The following is a 16,400-nucleotide window of genomic DNA, read 5'->3' as shown; positions in this document are numbered from 1 at the left end:
TCCTACTATATACTCTTCTTTTATATCATACTATATACTCTACTAGTATATAATACTGTATATCATTCTATCATATCCTACTATACACTCTTCTACTGTATATTATATAGTCATCTATTATATCCTACTATCAAATATCAAATATGATCAAATATGAGAACAAATAATTAACTGTGGAGAATTATTCTTGTATAAATTCTGATCTCTCTCTCTCTCTCTCTCTCTCTCTCTCTCTCTCTCTCTCTCTCTCTCTCTCTCCCTCTCCCTCTTCGTGTGTGTGTGTGTTTATGTGTTTTTAGAAATTCTAGATGCTCAGATGTACAGTAAGACCTTGTGTATGGATGCTCAACAGGAGTGGGGGAGTCACTACGATGTTCACAGTCTGTACGGATATTCCATGGTTCTGGCAACCGATGAGTAAGTTCTGATACAGAAGGTACAAAAGTATTAATTACAAAATGAAAGACATTTTAAAACATCATAATAAACACTATTATAAAGACTATTATTTTTAACTACATTATTATAAATACTATTATTTTTAACTACATTATTATTATTATTATTATTACTGTTTTATTATTATTATTATTATTATTATTATTATTATTACTATTATTATTATTATTATTATTATTATTATTATATACTTTTACTCTATACCTGATGTTTTTGTCCTCTCCCCCTCCTCAGGGCCGTGAAGCAGGTTTTTGGCAGTAATCGTTCGTTCATCCTCACTCGCTCCTCGTTCCCTGGAGTGGGAAAATATTCAGGCCACTGGCTCGGTGATAACGCTGCCAACTGGAACGACATTAAATGGGCGATTCCGGGCATGCTGGAGTTTAACCTGTTCGGAGTGCCTTATGTAAGAACCAAACCTCCATTACAGTCTAGACACCAAAAAATATAAGTTAAAAAGTTTTAGAATAAAATAACATTTTATTCTAAAAAAGATTTATCCTTATTTTTTTCTAAAAAAGATTTATCCTTTATTATTATTATTATTATTATTATTATTGTTATTGTTATTGTTATTATTATTACTACTCTTATTACTATTATTATTATTATTATTAGGCAGCTGTAGCCTAGCGATTAAGGTACTGGACCAGTAATCAGAATGTCGCTGGTTCAAACCTCATCACCGCCAGGTTTCCACTGTTGGGCCCTTAAGCAAGGCCTTTAACCCTCAATTGCTTAGACTGTAAACTGTAAGTCGCTTTGGATAAAAGCATCTGCTAAATGTTAATATTAATAATAATAATAATAAAAATAAGTGATGACTAAAAAATGTATCTTTTATTTGCTATTTTATTTAAATAATTAATTAGTTTATTTATTTTTATTTATTTATTTTATTTTTTTATTTTTCTGTTTTTTCCCAATACAGTTGTTTCTAATTCCCTATTATAGTTTCATTTGCTTATTCTGGCCAAGGAGGGCCACAGACTTTCACGCCCCGCTCCGAAACACATGCTTTTTCTCTTACAGAGAATCCCGCTATGCTCTATAATTTCTACACCACCCGTGCCGGTGCCCAGACCAGTCTTTAAGGTGCTGGTGGAAAATTACGCAATTATTTTGTTTAAAGTAGTGTATTTATATTTATTCCTACAGATCGGAGCAGATATCTGTGGTTTCTTTGATGACTCGAATGAGGAACTGTGTACACGCTGGATGCAAGTGGGAGCATTTTATCCTTTCAGCCGCAACCACAACGCTCAGGGCTACAAAGTATGTACACCCTCTTAATCTCCCAAAATCACACATACAGTCGAATGAATGAATACGTTTTTATGTTATTACTGTTATTACTGTTCTTTATTTTATTATTTATTTCATGTTCTGTTTGTTTCTCTCTTGTTTTTGTAGCCTCAGGATCCTGCTGCTTATGGCGAGGACTCAGTCCTGGTAAACAGTTCTAAACATTACCTGAACATCCGTTACACACTGCTGCCCTACCTGTACACTCTCTTCTACAAAGCTCACACCAGCGGAGACACGGTGGTACGACCTCTCATGCACGAGTGAGTTTAATGTTTACTATAACTCTGAGCATTAGCATTTGCCTGTACTTAATGTTTACTATAGTTCTGAGCATTAGCATTAGACTGTATTTAATGAAGATGACCAACTCAAACAGCAGCAATAGATGAGCGATCGTCTCTGACTTTACATCTACAAGGTGGACCAACTAGGTAGGAGTGTCTAATAGAGTGGACAGTGAGTGGACACGGTATTTAAAAACTCAATCAGCATTGCTGTGTCTGATCCACCCATACCAGCACAACACACACTAACACACCACCACCATGTCAGTGTCACTGCAGTGCTAAGAATGATCCACCACCTAAATAATACCTACTCTGTGGGGGTCCTGTGGGGGTCCTGACCATTGAAGAACAGGGTGAAAGCAGGCTAAAACAGTATATAGAGAAACAGATGGACTACAGTCAGTAATTGTAGAACTACAAAGTGCTTCTATTTATATGGTAAGTGAAGCTGATAAAATGGACAGTGAGTGTAGAAACAAGGAGGTGGTTTTAATGTTATGACTAATCAGTGTACTATGCTATGTAGCAACAGTTCAGGGAAGGTCCCTTTCCTTGTTCTAGCATGTCCTTGTTCTGTGTGCACAAAGCAGTGTTCATCAAGCAGTGGTTTGACATGTTTGGTGTGAAATAAATCCAGTGAAATGCACAGAACTGTCACCTTAACCCCACAACACATTTGAAATGAAATCATATGTCAACAGTGAGCCACATTTTCTTGGCAACCATGAGTTCCTGACCTAAAGTAAACAGAAACGATACAGCTACAATAAATGCCATATTAATACCTGTGGTTTTGGCAGGTCAGGTGTCCATGTATTTTCGACCATGTATTGAGTGTATTTTTAGCTGTGTGAATGTAAAGCACTTGTTGTGTGTGTTGTGTTTTAGGTTTTATTCTGACCCTGCTACATGGACAGTGGATCGTCAGTTCCTTTGGGGAGCAAATCTGCTAATTACACCCGTACTGGATCCTGTAAGTGACATTTATTCTCATTATTTTAATTTTAAGGTGAAGCATTACAAATTATTTATTTATTTATTTATTTATTTATTTATTTATTTATTTATTTATTTATTTATTTATTTATTTATTTATTTATTTATTTGTTTGTTTGTTTGTTTGTTTGTTTTAGTTAGCTGTTATTTATTTATTTACTTATTTATTTATTTATTTACTACTTTATTTATTTATTTACTATTTATTTAGTTATTTATTTATTTACTTATTTATTTATTTACTTATGTATTTAGTTATTTTTTTATTTATTTACTTATGTATTTATTTATTTATTTTAGTTATTTGTTATTTATTTATTTATTTATTTATTTATTTATTTATTTATTTATTTATTTACTTATATATTCATTCATTCAAGAACAATGTCATGACACATCCAAGACACGTATCACATACTTACAAACAAATCTTGTTTGGATAGAAAACCTTTACTGGCCACTTCATTACAAACACCTAATTAATACTGGGTAGAACATCATCAAATCTTTGTAGCCATTCACACATCAAAATACCACCAACACCACCCCATCCAACAGCCCCTCCACCACCAGCCTGAACCGTTAACACCAGGTAAGTTGGTTTCATTGATTCATGCTGTTTACTCCAAATTCTGATCCGACCATCTGATTCATCAGATTTCCAAGCTTTAATTGTCCAGTTTTGGAGGCAGTGGTAGCTCAGCGGTTAAGGAACTGGACTAGTAATCAGAAGGTTGCTCGTTCAAGCCCCTAAGATACCACTGTTGTGTATCGGAGTGAGGCCCTTAACCCTCAATTGTTCAAACTGTATTCAGTCATAATTGTAAGTCACTACATTACAATACCGCAAATGTAAATGGTGAACCTGTGCCCACTGTAGCTTCAAATGTCTGCTTTGGTTCCACAGAAGTGGAACCTGGTTTCATTTTTTCTGCTGATGTAGCTCATCTGATTTACATTTGTGCATTGAGATGCCTTTCTGCTCACTACAAATGTACAGAGCGCTTCTTTGAGCTCCTGTAGTCAGCTCAACCATCCCGGCTGGTACGAACAACAGCGCAGCTTAGCAGATGCTTTTGTCCAAAATGACTTACAATTATGACTGAATACAGTTTGAGCAATTGAGGGTTAAGGGCCTTGCTCAGGGGCCTAACAGTGGCAACTTGGCAGCAGTGGGGTAGCTCAGTACCTTAACTACTGAGCTAGCACTGCTCATTAACTGAAGCTCTTGATCCGTATCTGTGAGTTTCTGTATTTTGCTGCTGCTGTTGATTGGATAATTGCTTGAATGAGCAGGTATGCAGGTGTTTCTAACAAAGTGGCCAGGGTGTGTGTGTGTGTGTGTGTGTGTGTGTGTGTTATGGTGCAGTGATGGTGACCTCCACTGGGATTTTGTGCAGAACGAGAGGGATTTATTCCTCCTCATTTCCCTCCTCCTTTCTTTATCCCTAATGAGAGCGCCGACCTCATTACAGGGAAATTAGAGCACAGATATTATGCGGCCGTGTTCAAATGGGTGATTAATTTCTAATTTATCTGCTGTTATTAAAAAAAAGGAAATAGAAACAGTTTTATTCTGAACAGATTATTGAGAATGTTTTTTCCAGACAGTTCTGCTCTAAAAACGGGCTGAAAACTGGTGGGATAAAAAGAAGAATGTAGCATCAAGACTTTAAAAACCAAATCCATTTATGACTTATGAATGATTGCTATTCCATATTACATGAGTTTCAGAAACACAGTAATTTTTTTTGTTTTTAGCATCAGCACTTTTAGAAGTCAGAATTTATTTATTTATTTATTTTCAAGAAACGTTTTAGATTTCAGGCATCTTTAAAATTATTTATTTATTTATTTATTTATTTATTTATTTATTTATTTATTTATTTATTATTTCATTTTATTTTATTTTTTAATTATTTTATTAATATATATATATTTTATTAATATTAATTTTATTAATATACATAATTATTTTATTAATATATATATATTATTTTATTTATTTATTTATTTTTTGCAAGAACCGTTTTAGATTTTTAGGCACCTTTAAAATTGTTTATTTATTTATAGTTTAATTTGTTTATGTATAATTTAATTAATTACTTTATTTATTCATTTACTTATTTATGAGAACTCAAATTCATTCAGGATATTTTTTTTTCACTAACATAATGATCTACTGTATGTTGTGGTGTGTCTACTTTCACTGGCAAACACTGGGCACAAGCCGAAATACCCTGGACAGGCACCAATCCATCGCAGGGCTTTGGTCACACCGCTACATCCTCAGACAGGCTAACGTTATAGATCGCTGCACCAACCGAACGTCTCATTTTTTATGCAAATAACTACATTTTTAGGATTTCTGAAAGTTTAGGTCTCACTTAACTTCACTTAAGTTATCACTAACTTGCTAGGGAACTCCATATTTCTCCAGATACACTATATGGCCAAAAGTATTTGGACACCTGACCAGCGTGTTGGACTTCTCATTTTATTTTCAGCTATAAAACACAGCCACTCTCCTAAGAAGGCTTTTTCTTAGAAGGTGTGTCCCAATACTCAAGTCCATATAGCATATCTCTGGCTTGTTCTGATGTTAGCATATTAGCATAATTAGCTGCCTTTTCCCTTAAATTTGGGGCGCCAGGTTCTTAAACAAATCCCTCTGTGGTTTATTTTCTCCTTTATAAACTGCTGAAGTGTAACTTTAATGACACGACGGATTAGACTTGCAGATCAGGCTCTGATCTTCTCTGTACAAAGTCTGGCTGGGGAAATCAGAGATCGCCCCTCTCGTACCGCTCACACTTTTCTACTTTTTTCTTCTTTTTGGGTAAGAATTATAGGGACACATGGTGTCAGAGCTCTGACACATTGTAGTTTTTGCTATATGGCAAAAATCTTAGTAGACATCCAACACCCGTATGGTAGAGGTGTCAAAGAGGTGTCCCCACTGAAGAGCTTCTGAATGAATCTGGATGAATTAGAATGATGATGGCAAGCCAGGCCGTCACGTCCAGCATCAATGCCTGATCTTACAAATGCTCTTTAGACTAAATGGACACACTATACCACAGACTCCAAAATCATGTGAAAAGCCCTATACAGTAAAGTCAAGACTGTTATAAGTGCAGAAGGATGCAGCATCACGTTAATGCCCATGAATTAACAATTTGGAATGGTGTGTCCAACAAGCGCCTGGTCACATGACCACATACTTTATGGCTGTGATGTAATCATTCCAAACATCTGATCCTTCAAAAGTTAAAGGGGAAAATTATTAAAAATCCCCAAAATTACCATAAGAGTATGTATGTAAATATTTAACTTCAATATTTTCAGGGGCGTCACGGTGGCTCGGTGGGTAGCACTGTCGCCTCACAGCAAGAAGGTCCTGGGTTCGATCCCCAGAGTTTGCATGTTCTCCCCGTGTCTGTGTGGGTTTCCTCCTGGAGCTCCGGTTTCCTCCCACAGTCCAAAAACATGCAGTTAATTGAAGATACTGAATTGCCCTATAGGTGAATGGGTGTGTGTGTGTATGTGTGTCTGCCCTGCGATGGACTGGTGCCCCGTCCAGGGTGTTACTGTGTGCCTTGCGCCTATTGAAAAGCTGGGATAGGCTCCAGCACCCCCCCACAACCCTAATTGAATAAGCGGTTAGGAAATTGAATGAGTAATTTTTAGGGTAGGCACCCGGGTGGTGCAGACCATTCAGGCATCTACGTACATACAGACATAACTGGCTATGTCTGAGAAAGGGGAGATGACCCTTGTCCTGCAATGAATTGCAATCCTAGGTGTGTTACTGTGTTGCAGCCAGTGATTTGGGGAAACTGGACTCACCGTGACTCTGACCACAATAAAGCAGTGGTAAAACATTAAAAAAATGAAGTAAAAAATGAAATCCAGTGTAACGTCAGTATTATTATTTATGTATTATTAATATTACATGTATGACTGCTTTGCTGCCTATTTAATGGTGATCACCATGTTCATATTTCTGCTCACCATCATGCTAATGAAGCACATTATTCTCTAGTAAATGAATAGATGAAGAGGGAAATGAGAGGATGGAGAATATATTTAAATCCTGACCGATGTTCATCATTAAATCACCGACATTATCATTTGCTCTGTGCACCATCCCACTTCAAACATGTGTGTGTGTGTGTAAATCTGAGCATCTCCAGAGCTTGTAGAGGCATTATTTTAAATCTGATTTATTCTGATGTTTCAGGGTGCGGTCACGGTGAACGCGTACATTCCTGATGCCGTGTGGTACGACTACGAGACGGTAAGATTGCACTGGACGTTATTATTTATGTACATATGAGTCTATGTAGGAGGGAGGCACGGTGGCTCGGTGGGTAGCACTGTTGCACAGCAAGAAGGTCCTGGGTTCTCCCCGTGTCCGCGTGGGTTTCCTCCGGGAGCTTCGGTTTCCTCCCACAGTCCAAAAACATGCAGTCAGGTTAATTGAAGACACTGAATTGGCCGATATGGGTGTGTGTATGTGTGCGTGGCGCCCCGTCCAGGGTGTGCCTTGCGCCCATTGAAAAGCTGGGATAGGCTCCAGCACCAACGCAACCCTAATTGGATAAGTGGTAATGAAAGTGAGTGTGTCTATGTAGGTCCAGGCTGTATTGAGCACCATGATTTGTGAGGGTAGATGTTGAATTAACAGAGCACCATAATTCCTACATGGTTGTCTGTTATTAAAGCGCATTATGGTGTATTATGTTCCCAGGGTCCTGTTCCAAATTCCTTTATTCCCATGGCTCTTTGTTTGCAGACCCTGTGTTCTAACAGCACTCTATCCCCATGACATTTTGTTCCCAGGGTCCTAAATTCTACTGACCCCTTATTTCCAGGTTTTTATGTTTGCATGACCTGTTACCCTTTATTTCCATGACATTGTTCTCCTATTATCTGTTGGACATACACTATATGGCCAAAAGTATGTGGACCCCCCAGCACTTCCATTCTAGTTATTAGGTTCATTTACATTTATGCCATTTAGCAGAGACTTTTATACAAAGCGACATACAGTATACAGTCAACAAGGGTTCAACAGTGGCAATTAGTGGTGGGGTTTGAACCAGCAACCTTCTGCTTACTAGTCCTGTATCTTAACCAATAGTCTACAACTGCCCGTTCATGTGTTTCAGCCACACACATTGCTAACAGGTGTACACAGTCAATTCTACAAAATAAATGATATGCTAATAGCTTCATGGGAACAGTTTAGGGAAGGATTTTTCCTGTTCCTGGATGATTGTGCCCCTGTGCATAAAGCAAGCTCTATAAAGACATGATTTGAGAAGGAACTTCAGTGTCCCACACAGAGCCTCGACCTCAACCCTACTGAAATCATTTAAAATTAATTTAAATATCTAAGCTTAGTCTTATACTGAACATTTCACTGCATTTACCGTGTGGGATAAAAGTGTAGGAGAGACAGATAAACCTTCACTAATGAGCAAACCAACATACTTTAGTTTACAGGTGCTTTATTCCAAATCTAGCTGACAAAACACTGGCCACAGAAACGGAAACTAGATTCTTAAGGCGCTATTATCTCAATGTTCCTGATGATAGAACTGTTTTTTTAAAAAGCTGTTACGTCTTTAGATGTTGTTTTATTCACCAGATTGCATTTATAAGCTTGATCATTTACTTTGTTATCTTAACAAAATTATATGTCTTATCTTAAGGTGATTTTGTAATCTTAAGATAACAGTAATAAAAAAATTAAAAAATAAAATAATGACCAGACTCTTATACTGTATTTGTTTTTAACTAGACCAAGTTTAAATGTGCACAAACATTTAGTGGGTTTACACAAAAAAATTAGTAATAATAATAATAATAATAATAATAATAATAGTTTAGTAATAATAATAATAATAATAATAATAACTAATCACAGGTCTGCAAAAAAAAATTTTTCGAGAGCTGTTTTGGTTATTCCACGTAATCTTTATGTTTTTTGGTGCGCTGAATCCGAAAATGACCTCCGTTTTGTCATAGGACATCACATTTTCTGACAATTTAGGTAACTATGTTAAATAAGGCAATACCTCAAAAAAAATGAAAGTAGACTTATAAAATTAATTTTTTATTACAAATTTTTCATGAAAATCATTTTTTTAACTGGAATGAGCTCACTAACACACACTAAAATTGATTCTTCTTCCCTGTGAGGCTCCTCTTGGTACATTTACGCTTGTGAGTAGCATCTGCAATGTCTCTCTGAAGCGTCCAACAGTAGTCTGCCATCATTGTAATGCTCCATCTTCCCTGGTATCTTCTTTCCATCTCTTTAATGTCCTGGTGGAATCGTTCACCTTGCTCTTCACTCACAGCTCCCAAATTTTCAGGAAAGTTGTCAAGGTGGGAGTGGAGGAAATGCACTTTCAAACTCATCAGGCAACCTAAAGCTTGAAATGCTTTCAGCATTTGTCCGACGATCTTTTTGTAGTCAGGATCTTTGTTATTGCCTAAAAATGTATTTAAAAATAAGTAACTCCTTTTCACGATGTCTGAACCATGAAAATGACACTCCTGGCAACAATAAATTCCTGCTTTTGAGCCTTGATCCGAGTAACTCAGCGGCATCTTTGGGAAGATTCAAGTCTCTTACCAAATCATTCATCTCCTCCTGGGAAAACAATTTTGGTCTTGTATCATCTTCAAAGTCAGAACTTGATTCATCATCTGGTTCAGGTATGACTCCATCTTCATCGGAGCTAGTTATCTCTTCCAAGGTAGCAGGGGCCTTGGGTACTGGTATATCTGTGCCATGGGGGATGGGACGAATTGCTGAGTGAAGATTGGGGTATGAAATGGAATGCCTCCATTTTTAATTATACCCTTTCGCATCGCATGAACAAAAGTAACAATCGTCACTATGGTTCTTTTGCTCTCGCCATACCATAGGAATCCCATAACGGAAAGTTTTTCCTACCCTTGAACCAATTTCGGAGGTCCTCAACACACCGTTTGCACACTTTATGAGGTGCCCAGGCTTTATCTTGATCTCCAAGCTTTAGTCCGAAGTATGCGAAGTATACTTTTTTCACAAAGTCTGTAATATTCAGCTGTTGCTTCAACACTGTATATTCACTACAAATGTAACAGAAACTGTCAGGCAAATTAATACACTTCCGCTGAGCCATAATGCTAATTTTAAGAAACACGGTTGAATAATGACGAGCTAACACGAACTGAGATAAAAAAAAGTGTGAACAGGCGAGAACCAAGAAAAAACTATTGAATCAAGCCCGGGCATGTCAGAGCCTGCGCGTTCAGCTTGCAACATGTTGATGCTGGTTTCATTAGCTCACTGTGAAAGTTCATTTATTTGAAAGTTATATTTTTTTGGCATTGTACATCTTGAATGCACTGATGTGAATTAATTAATAGTAATTTTGACTTTAAATTTGGTTAAAAACCCTAAGATCAAAAAATACCAAGAATTGAGAAAAATTTACTAAATTTGAAGAGAATTTTGAATTTTTTGGCAAATCCTGATGTCCAGGATTTTTTTCAATATTTTTTTCGTTTTCAGCACACCAAAATACATGGAAATTAGATGAAAATAATCAAACAGCTTTTTAGTCGCACACCTGTGGATAATAATAATAATAATAATAATAATAATAATAATAATAATAAAATAATAATAACAATAGCAGTAATATTAATAATAATAACAATAACAATAGTAATTATTATTATTATTATTAATAAAAAAAAATATATATATAATAATAATAATAATAATTGTAATAGTAATAATAATTATTATTATCATTACAATAATAATAATAATAATAATAATAATAGTAATAATAATAATAATACAAATAATAATAATAATAATTAGTAATAATAAATAAATAAAAAAGATTAATAAATTAAAATAAAGGGTCTTGAGTTTTAAGTCTTTAGTCAACTCAGAAGCAGTACCGTAAGCTTAGGAACTCTTATTTAGTTTTTTTTAATTGTGTTTTATGCCTCCAGGGTCCTATTAATAATTAATTATTAATTAATTAATTAATTAATTATTTAATTTATTAATTTATTAATTTATTTATTTATTTATTTATTTATTTATTTATTTATTTATTTATTTATTTATTTATTTATTTTATTTTTTTATTTATTTTTTTTTTATTGTAATAATATCAGATTTTTTTCAGAGCACTTAAATCACAGGGCCTTCTTATGTTTAATTAATAATGACTTCAGTTCCACCAGGATACACTGGGCACAGGGCAGAATTAGCCTGGATGAGGCTCCAATTCAGCACCAGGCTTCGGTCGTGATGGATCGACATAGCCAATCCTGCCTGTGTGGACGCTCGACCTTTCAAACCCAGATCTTAGCAGTTCTAGCATAATAGATCTAGCATAATAGACCGCTGTGCCAACCAAGCACCAAATTATTGGCTCTCTGCTTTTTTACACTCATTTGTAAATTGGGCGTTCATCTTCCCGATCACACATTTTTTTTCAAGGACTTTAATGAGGTGTAGGCTTAAAAGCACACGAAACAGAGGGCAGTTTGTAATAAGTAGACGTGAACTTGTGCAGGAATCGGGGAAAGTTAAAAGACCGGAGCGCTTCATCACACTGATTAATGACACGAGCTTCTCCAGGGTCTCGTTAGAGATTAACGAGTGCTGATCACACTGCAGATAAGAGCAGCTACAGCTCCAGCACCTTGTCATGGTCGGTCCAGGTGGACTTTGTTTCAATCACTCTGCGTGTATGTGTGTGTGTGTGTGTGTTGGGTTTGTCAATTAAACCCACAGTAATTGGTCGGTGGGTGAAAGAGATCCCAGCAGTGATGGATGGACAGTTGTGTAGGCAGGTACTGAAGAGATTCTCCTTCTGCAATCAGGTGGCTACGTAAACGAGATTGGATCTGAAATCGCTAATGAGGGCAGCGTGGCAGCACAGTTGCTAGAGTGGTTGCTGCAAATGCAGCACGGCTTTAGTCATCGCCACTGGAGTTTGGCATGTTCGTTTTACATCTGTGTGAATTTTCTTCTAGCTCTCAAAATCAACCAAGTCTACTCAACTGTCCATCCATTACTGCTGGGATCTCTGTCCACTGCTGGGATCTCTGTCCTATTACTGTGGCTTTAATTGACAAACACACGTACACACACACACACACACACACACACCTTGTATGTTTGTATCGTTTGAACATCTAAAAGATTCAATCGTCTCTCTCTTTGGAAGCCACTCAGATCTTTGTCCAATGTCTTCTATCAAACCTCTCCAACTGATTCAAAATGCAGCTGCCAGCCTGGTTTTCAACCAACCCAGACTGCTGCCACATCATCCCACTGCTGCCACATCATCCCACTGCTGCACATTATCTCTCACTGCTGCCACATTACCTCACTGCTGCCACATCACTTCACTGCTGTCACATCACTTCACTGCTGCCACATCACCCCACTGCTACTACATCACCTAACTGCTGCCACTTCACTTCACTGCTGCCACATTACCTTACTGCTGCCACATCACCTCACTTCTGCCACATCACTCTACTGGTGCCACATCACGTCACTGCTGCCACATAAGTTTACTGCTACCCCATCAGTTTACTGCTGCCACATTACCCCCTTGTTGCCACATCACCCCACTGCTGCCACATCACCTCACTGATTTTACATCACCTCACTGCTGCCACATTATTCCCACTGCTGTCACATTACCTCACTGCTGCCACATCCCCTCAGTGCTGTCACATTACCTCAGTGGTGCCACATCACATTACTGCTGTCACATTACCCTACTGCTGCTACATCAACCACTGCTTTCACATTTTTCCCACTGCTGCCACATTTCCCCCACTGCTGCCACATCACCTTACTGCTGCCTCATCAGTTTATTGCTGCCACATCACTCCACTGCTGCCACATCACTCCACTGCTACCACATCACCTCACTGTTGTCACATCACCGCGCTGCTTCCATAATACCCCACTGCTGTCACATCATTCCAGTGCTGCCACATCACTTCACTGCTGCATTGTCTTCACTGACATACTGTAGCTGCTCACATAAAGTTCGAAACAATGATGCTTGTCTACAAAGCCAAACATGGATCAGCTCCTATCCACCCTAAAGAACTCATAGAACCCCCCACTGTACCACACAAGCCTCAAGCCACAAAGTCTCACTCATCCTGATCCACCTTCAGAACTCGAGGTAGACGGGCATCAAAGCTCTTCTCTGTACCAGCACCCATGTGGTGGAGCAAACTACCCCTGTCTGTTTGAACATCTGAAATTTTTTTTTTCTTTTACCTATGCTTTGGTTCCATGACCCTTACCAGGATGAAGCGGTAAGTTAATGAATGACCAAACCGATAGACAGGAAAGAAAGAAACGGAAAGAAAGAGAAGAAAGAACTGGAGTGTAAAATACAATAATGACACGGCTGCTCTAATGGTCTTTAAGAGAGACTGATGCTGTCAGACTGACGGTGCAATTAACTGAAATACCGAAATGTGACTTTAAAAATAGAAAAATAACATCCTGTTAGCATCTATCAAGCCTGAACGCTGCCATTCTATTCTGTATTATTTATTTATTTATTTATTTATTTATTTATTTGTTAGGAGGAGAGAATCACTGAGAGAAAGCAGCATGTTACGATGAACCTGCCCATAGATAAAATGGGTGTACACATCAGGGGCGGAGCCATCCTGCCCATCCAGAGACCTGCAGTCACTACTGTGTACAGGTAACCCCACCCACTGCCTTTATACACACTTACTGCATAAGAATCATCATCAATAATAATAACAACAATAACAAGGAGGACAAGGGTTCAATCCGCACATGTTCATCTGTTAGCGCTTTTTCACCAAAAGAGCTCTGGTTTTTGAACCGGTTCTGTTCAGGTTTTTTCGAACCTTTGTGTTTTGTAGAGAACCGACCCGCATTTCCACCAGTTTTTGGGAACCAGGCCTGCGTCATCTGGTGGGCGTTACACAACGAAAGTAAAGATTAACATGATGGTGGAGCGTGTAGATTATGTACGAGCATTTGTGCTGTTGTTACAGATGTTCGTTTTTATACAAAAAGCATCAAAGCTCAACTATCGGTGATAAGAAGACGTAGACGTGTTTGTCGCAGTTGTTTTCTTTAGTTCATTGACGTGAGAAGCGTTTTGCGCTTCGCTCTCACCGCGACCCTCGGCGCAAATAGCCGATTTGCTCAGCGCTCGGCTTGAGTGATAAAACATCACTAAAGTTCCACAACACGAACAAACATCTGTGTGAAATAACCATCAAATCCAGTCTAAAAGCTTCACATGTATCTGTGTTTAGCTGGATTTATTTCACATGTGGTGATTCTGCAGCTCAGGGTTCTGAATTCACTTCTTGGGAGCATCAAAAAAGCTTCACCTAAATAAAGCGGAACTTGGCTGAATGTACTAAAAGTATGACACAAAAACAGTCGATTTCTCTCCGTTATTACTGGTTATAAGTGCTCTGTACTGGTTATAAGTGCTCTGTACTGGTTATAAGCACTCTGTACTGGTTATAAGTGCTTTGTACTGGTTATACATGCTCTGTGCTGCCCAAATTCATTGCTCATTGTTTTAGTACAACAAGCCACGTTACGCTTTATTTTTCACATAAAGCATTTATACTGTCCGGGTCACTTTTACCACGTCATATCACACAGTTCATCATGAAAATACCAGTGAATATTAGCGGCAAACTGGCTCAAAATTTTATCAGGTGAACTTTAAAAGATGAAAGTTTTGGCTGAAGCAGTTCAGCAGCTTCTCATGTGAAAGCACCAAAACCTCTACACTGTGACACGCCCACAGATGACGGCACGGTTCATCCTGAAAAAACAAGTATTCTGTGGTGCCAGATTAGATGCTAGTTCACTGTCTGGAACTTATTTTTTTGGTGAAAACACGCGGAGCCAGTTCAAAATCAAGTTCAGGAACCGGAACGGAGCCAGATCCGCATTGGTGGAAAAGGGGTGCTGATCAGGGTGCGTCTCTCCGTACACAGTGCTGATCCGCATTGCACTCGTCAAAGTGTAGATGACAAAATGCATACGGCTGCTGCCCACGTGTTGGAGGGGGCATGGGTTAGCTTAGTTCCCCTCAATCAGAATGGGGATCAGCATTGGTGGAGAGCATGACGCAATCGGGTAAAAAAAAAACAACAACAAAAAAACCTGAAGCATTGCTCCAAAAAACTCAAAGTCTTTTTTTTTTATGTGTCTAAAAATTGCTGCCCATTTACAGTAAAGAGCATTGTAAGGTCAGGCAGGGATGCTAAACATGAAGGCCTGGCTCACAGTGGGCATTTCAGTTCATCCCAGTAGTGTCCAGCAGTTGCAGGCCACCAGAATTCATCCACAATAAAGCTATATCATGTCTTAATGCTCAGAGGAACAGTGTTGTAGAGGCAGAATGGGACTTCCCCAAACTGTCGACACAAATTAGGCATTTGAATTATTTTACACTGATCAGCCATAACATTAAAACCACTTCCTTGTTTCTACACTCACTGTCCAGCTCCACTTACCATATAGAAGCACTTTGTAGTTCTACAATTACTGACTGTAGTCCATCTTCTTTACATACTTTTTTAACCTGCTTTTACCCTGTTCTTTAATGGTCCGGACCCCCACGGGACCACCACAGTGCAGGTATTATTTAGGTGGTGGATCATTCTCAGCACTGCAGTGACACTGACATGGTGGTGGTGTGTTAGTGTGTGTTGTGCTGGTATGAGTGGATCAGACACAGCAGCGCTGCTGGAGTTTTTAAATACCGTGTCCACTCACTGTCCACTCTATTATACACTCCTACCTATTTGGTTCATCTTGTAGATGTAAAGTCAGAGACGATTGCTCGTCTATTGCTGCTGTTTGAGTTGGTCATCTTCTAGACCTTCATCAGTGGTCACAGGACGCTGCACACGGGGCGCTGTTGGCTGGATATTTTTGGTTGGTGGACTATTCTCAGTCCAGCAGTGACATTGAGGTGTTTAACAACTCCAGCAGCGCCTAAATAATAGACCACCTAAATAATTCCTGCTCTGTAGTGGTCCTGTGGGGGTCCTGACCATTGTAGAACAGCATGAAAGGGGGCTAACAAAGCATGCAGAGAAACAGAAGGACTACAGTCAGTAATTGTAGAACTACAAAGTGCTTCTATATGGTAAGTGGAGCTGATTAAATAAACAGTGAGTGTAGAAACAAGGAGGTGGTTTTAATGTTATGGCTGATCAGTGTAAATTATTGTTTTTTATACATTGTTATACACCTGTTGGGAATAGGTG

At 38.2% G+C, this 16,400-nt stretch overlaps 1 protein-coding gene across 1 annotated transcript in view; it reads left to right on the top strand.

Moving 5' to 3' along the window:
* si (sucrase-isomaltase) overlaps positions 1-16,400 on the top strand; it is an 82,449-nt gene that overhangs the window by 30,370 nt on the left and 35,679 nt on the right. Inside the window, exons 14-20 of the mRNA XM_063004399.1 lie at positions 300-417; positions 694-865; positions 1,618-1,734; positions 1,873-2,027; positions 2,943-3,027; positions 7,294-7,350; positions 13,704-13,828. Of these exons, the coding sequence (XP_062860469.1) occupies positions 300-417; positions 694-865; positions 1,618-1,734; positions 1,873-2,027; positions 2,943-3,027; positions 7,294-7,350; positions 13,704-13,828 (829 nt within the window). The remainder of the gene's footprint in view (positions 1-299; positions 418-693; positions 866-1,617; positions 1,735-1,872; positions 2,028-2,942; positions 3,028-7,293; positions 7,351-13,703; positions 13,829-16,400) is intronic.

This window comes from Trichomycterus rosablanca, chromosome 11 (assembly GCF_030014385.1).
Source record: "Trichomycterus rosablanca isolate fTriRos1 chromosome 11, fTriRos1.hap1, whole genome shotgun sequence".
Taxonomy (NCBI): domain Eukaryota; kingdom Metazoa; phylum Chordata; class Actinopteri; order Siluriformes; family Trichomycteridae; genus Trichomycterus; species Trichomycterus rosablanca.
Note: the sequence above shows the minus strand (reverse complement) of the source record. Positions and strands in the feature narration are given on the sequence as shown.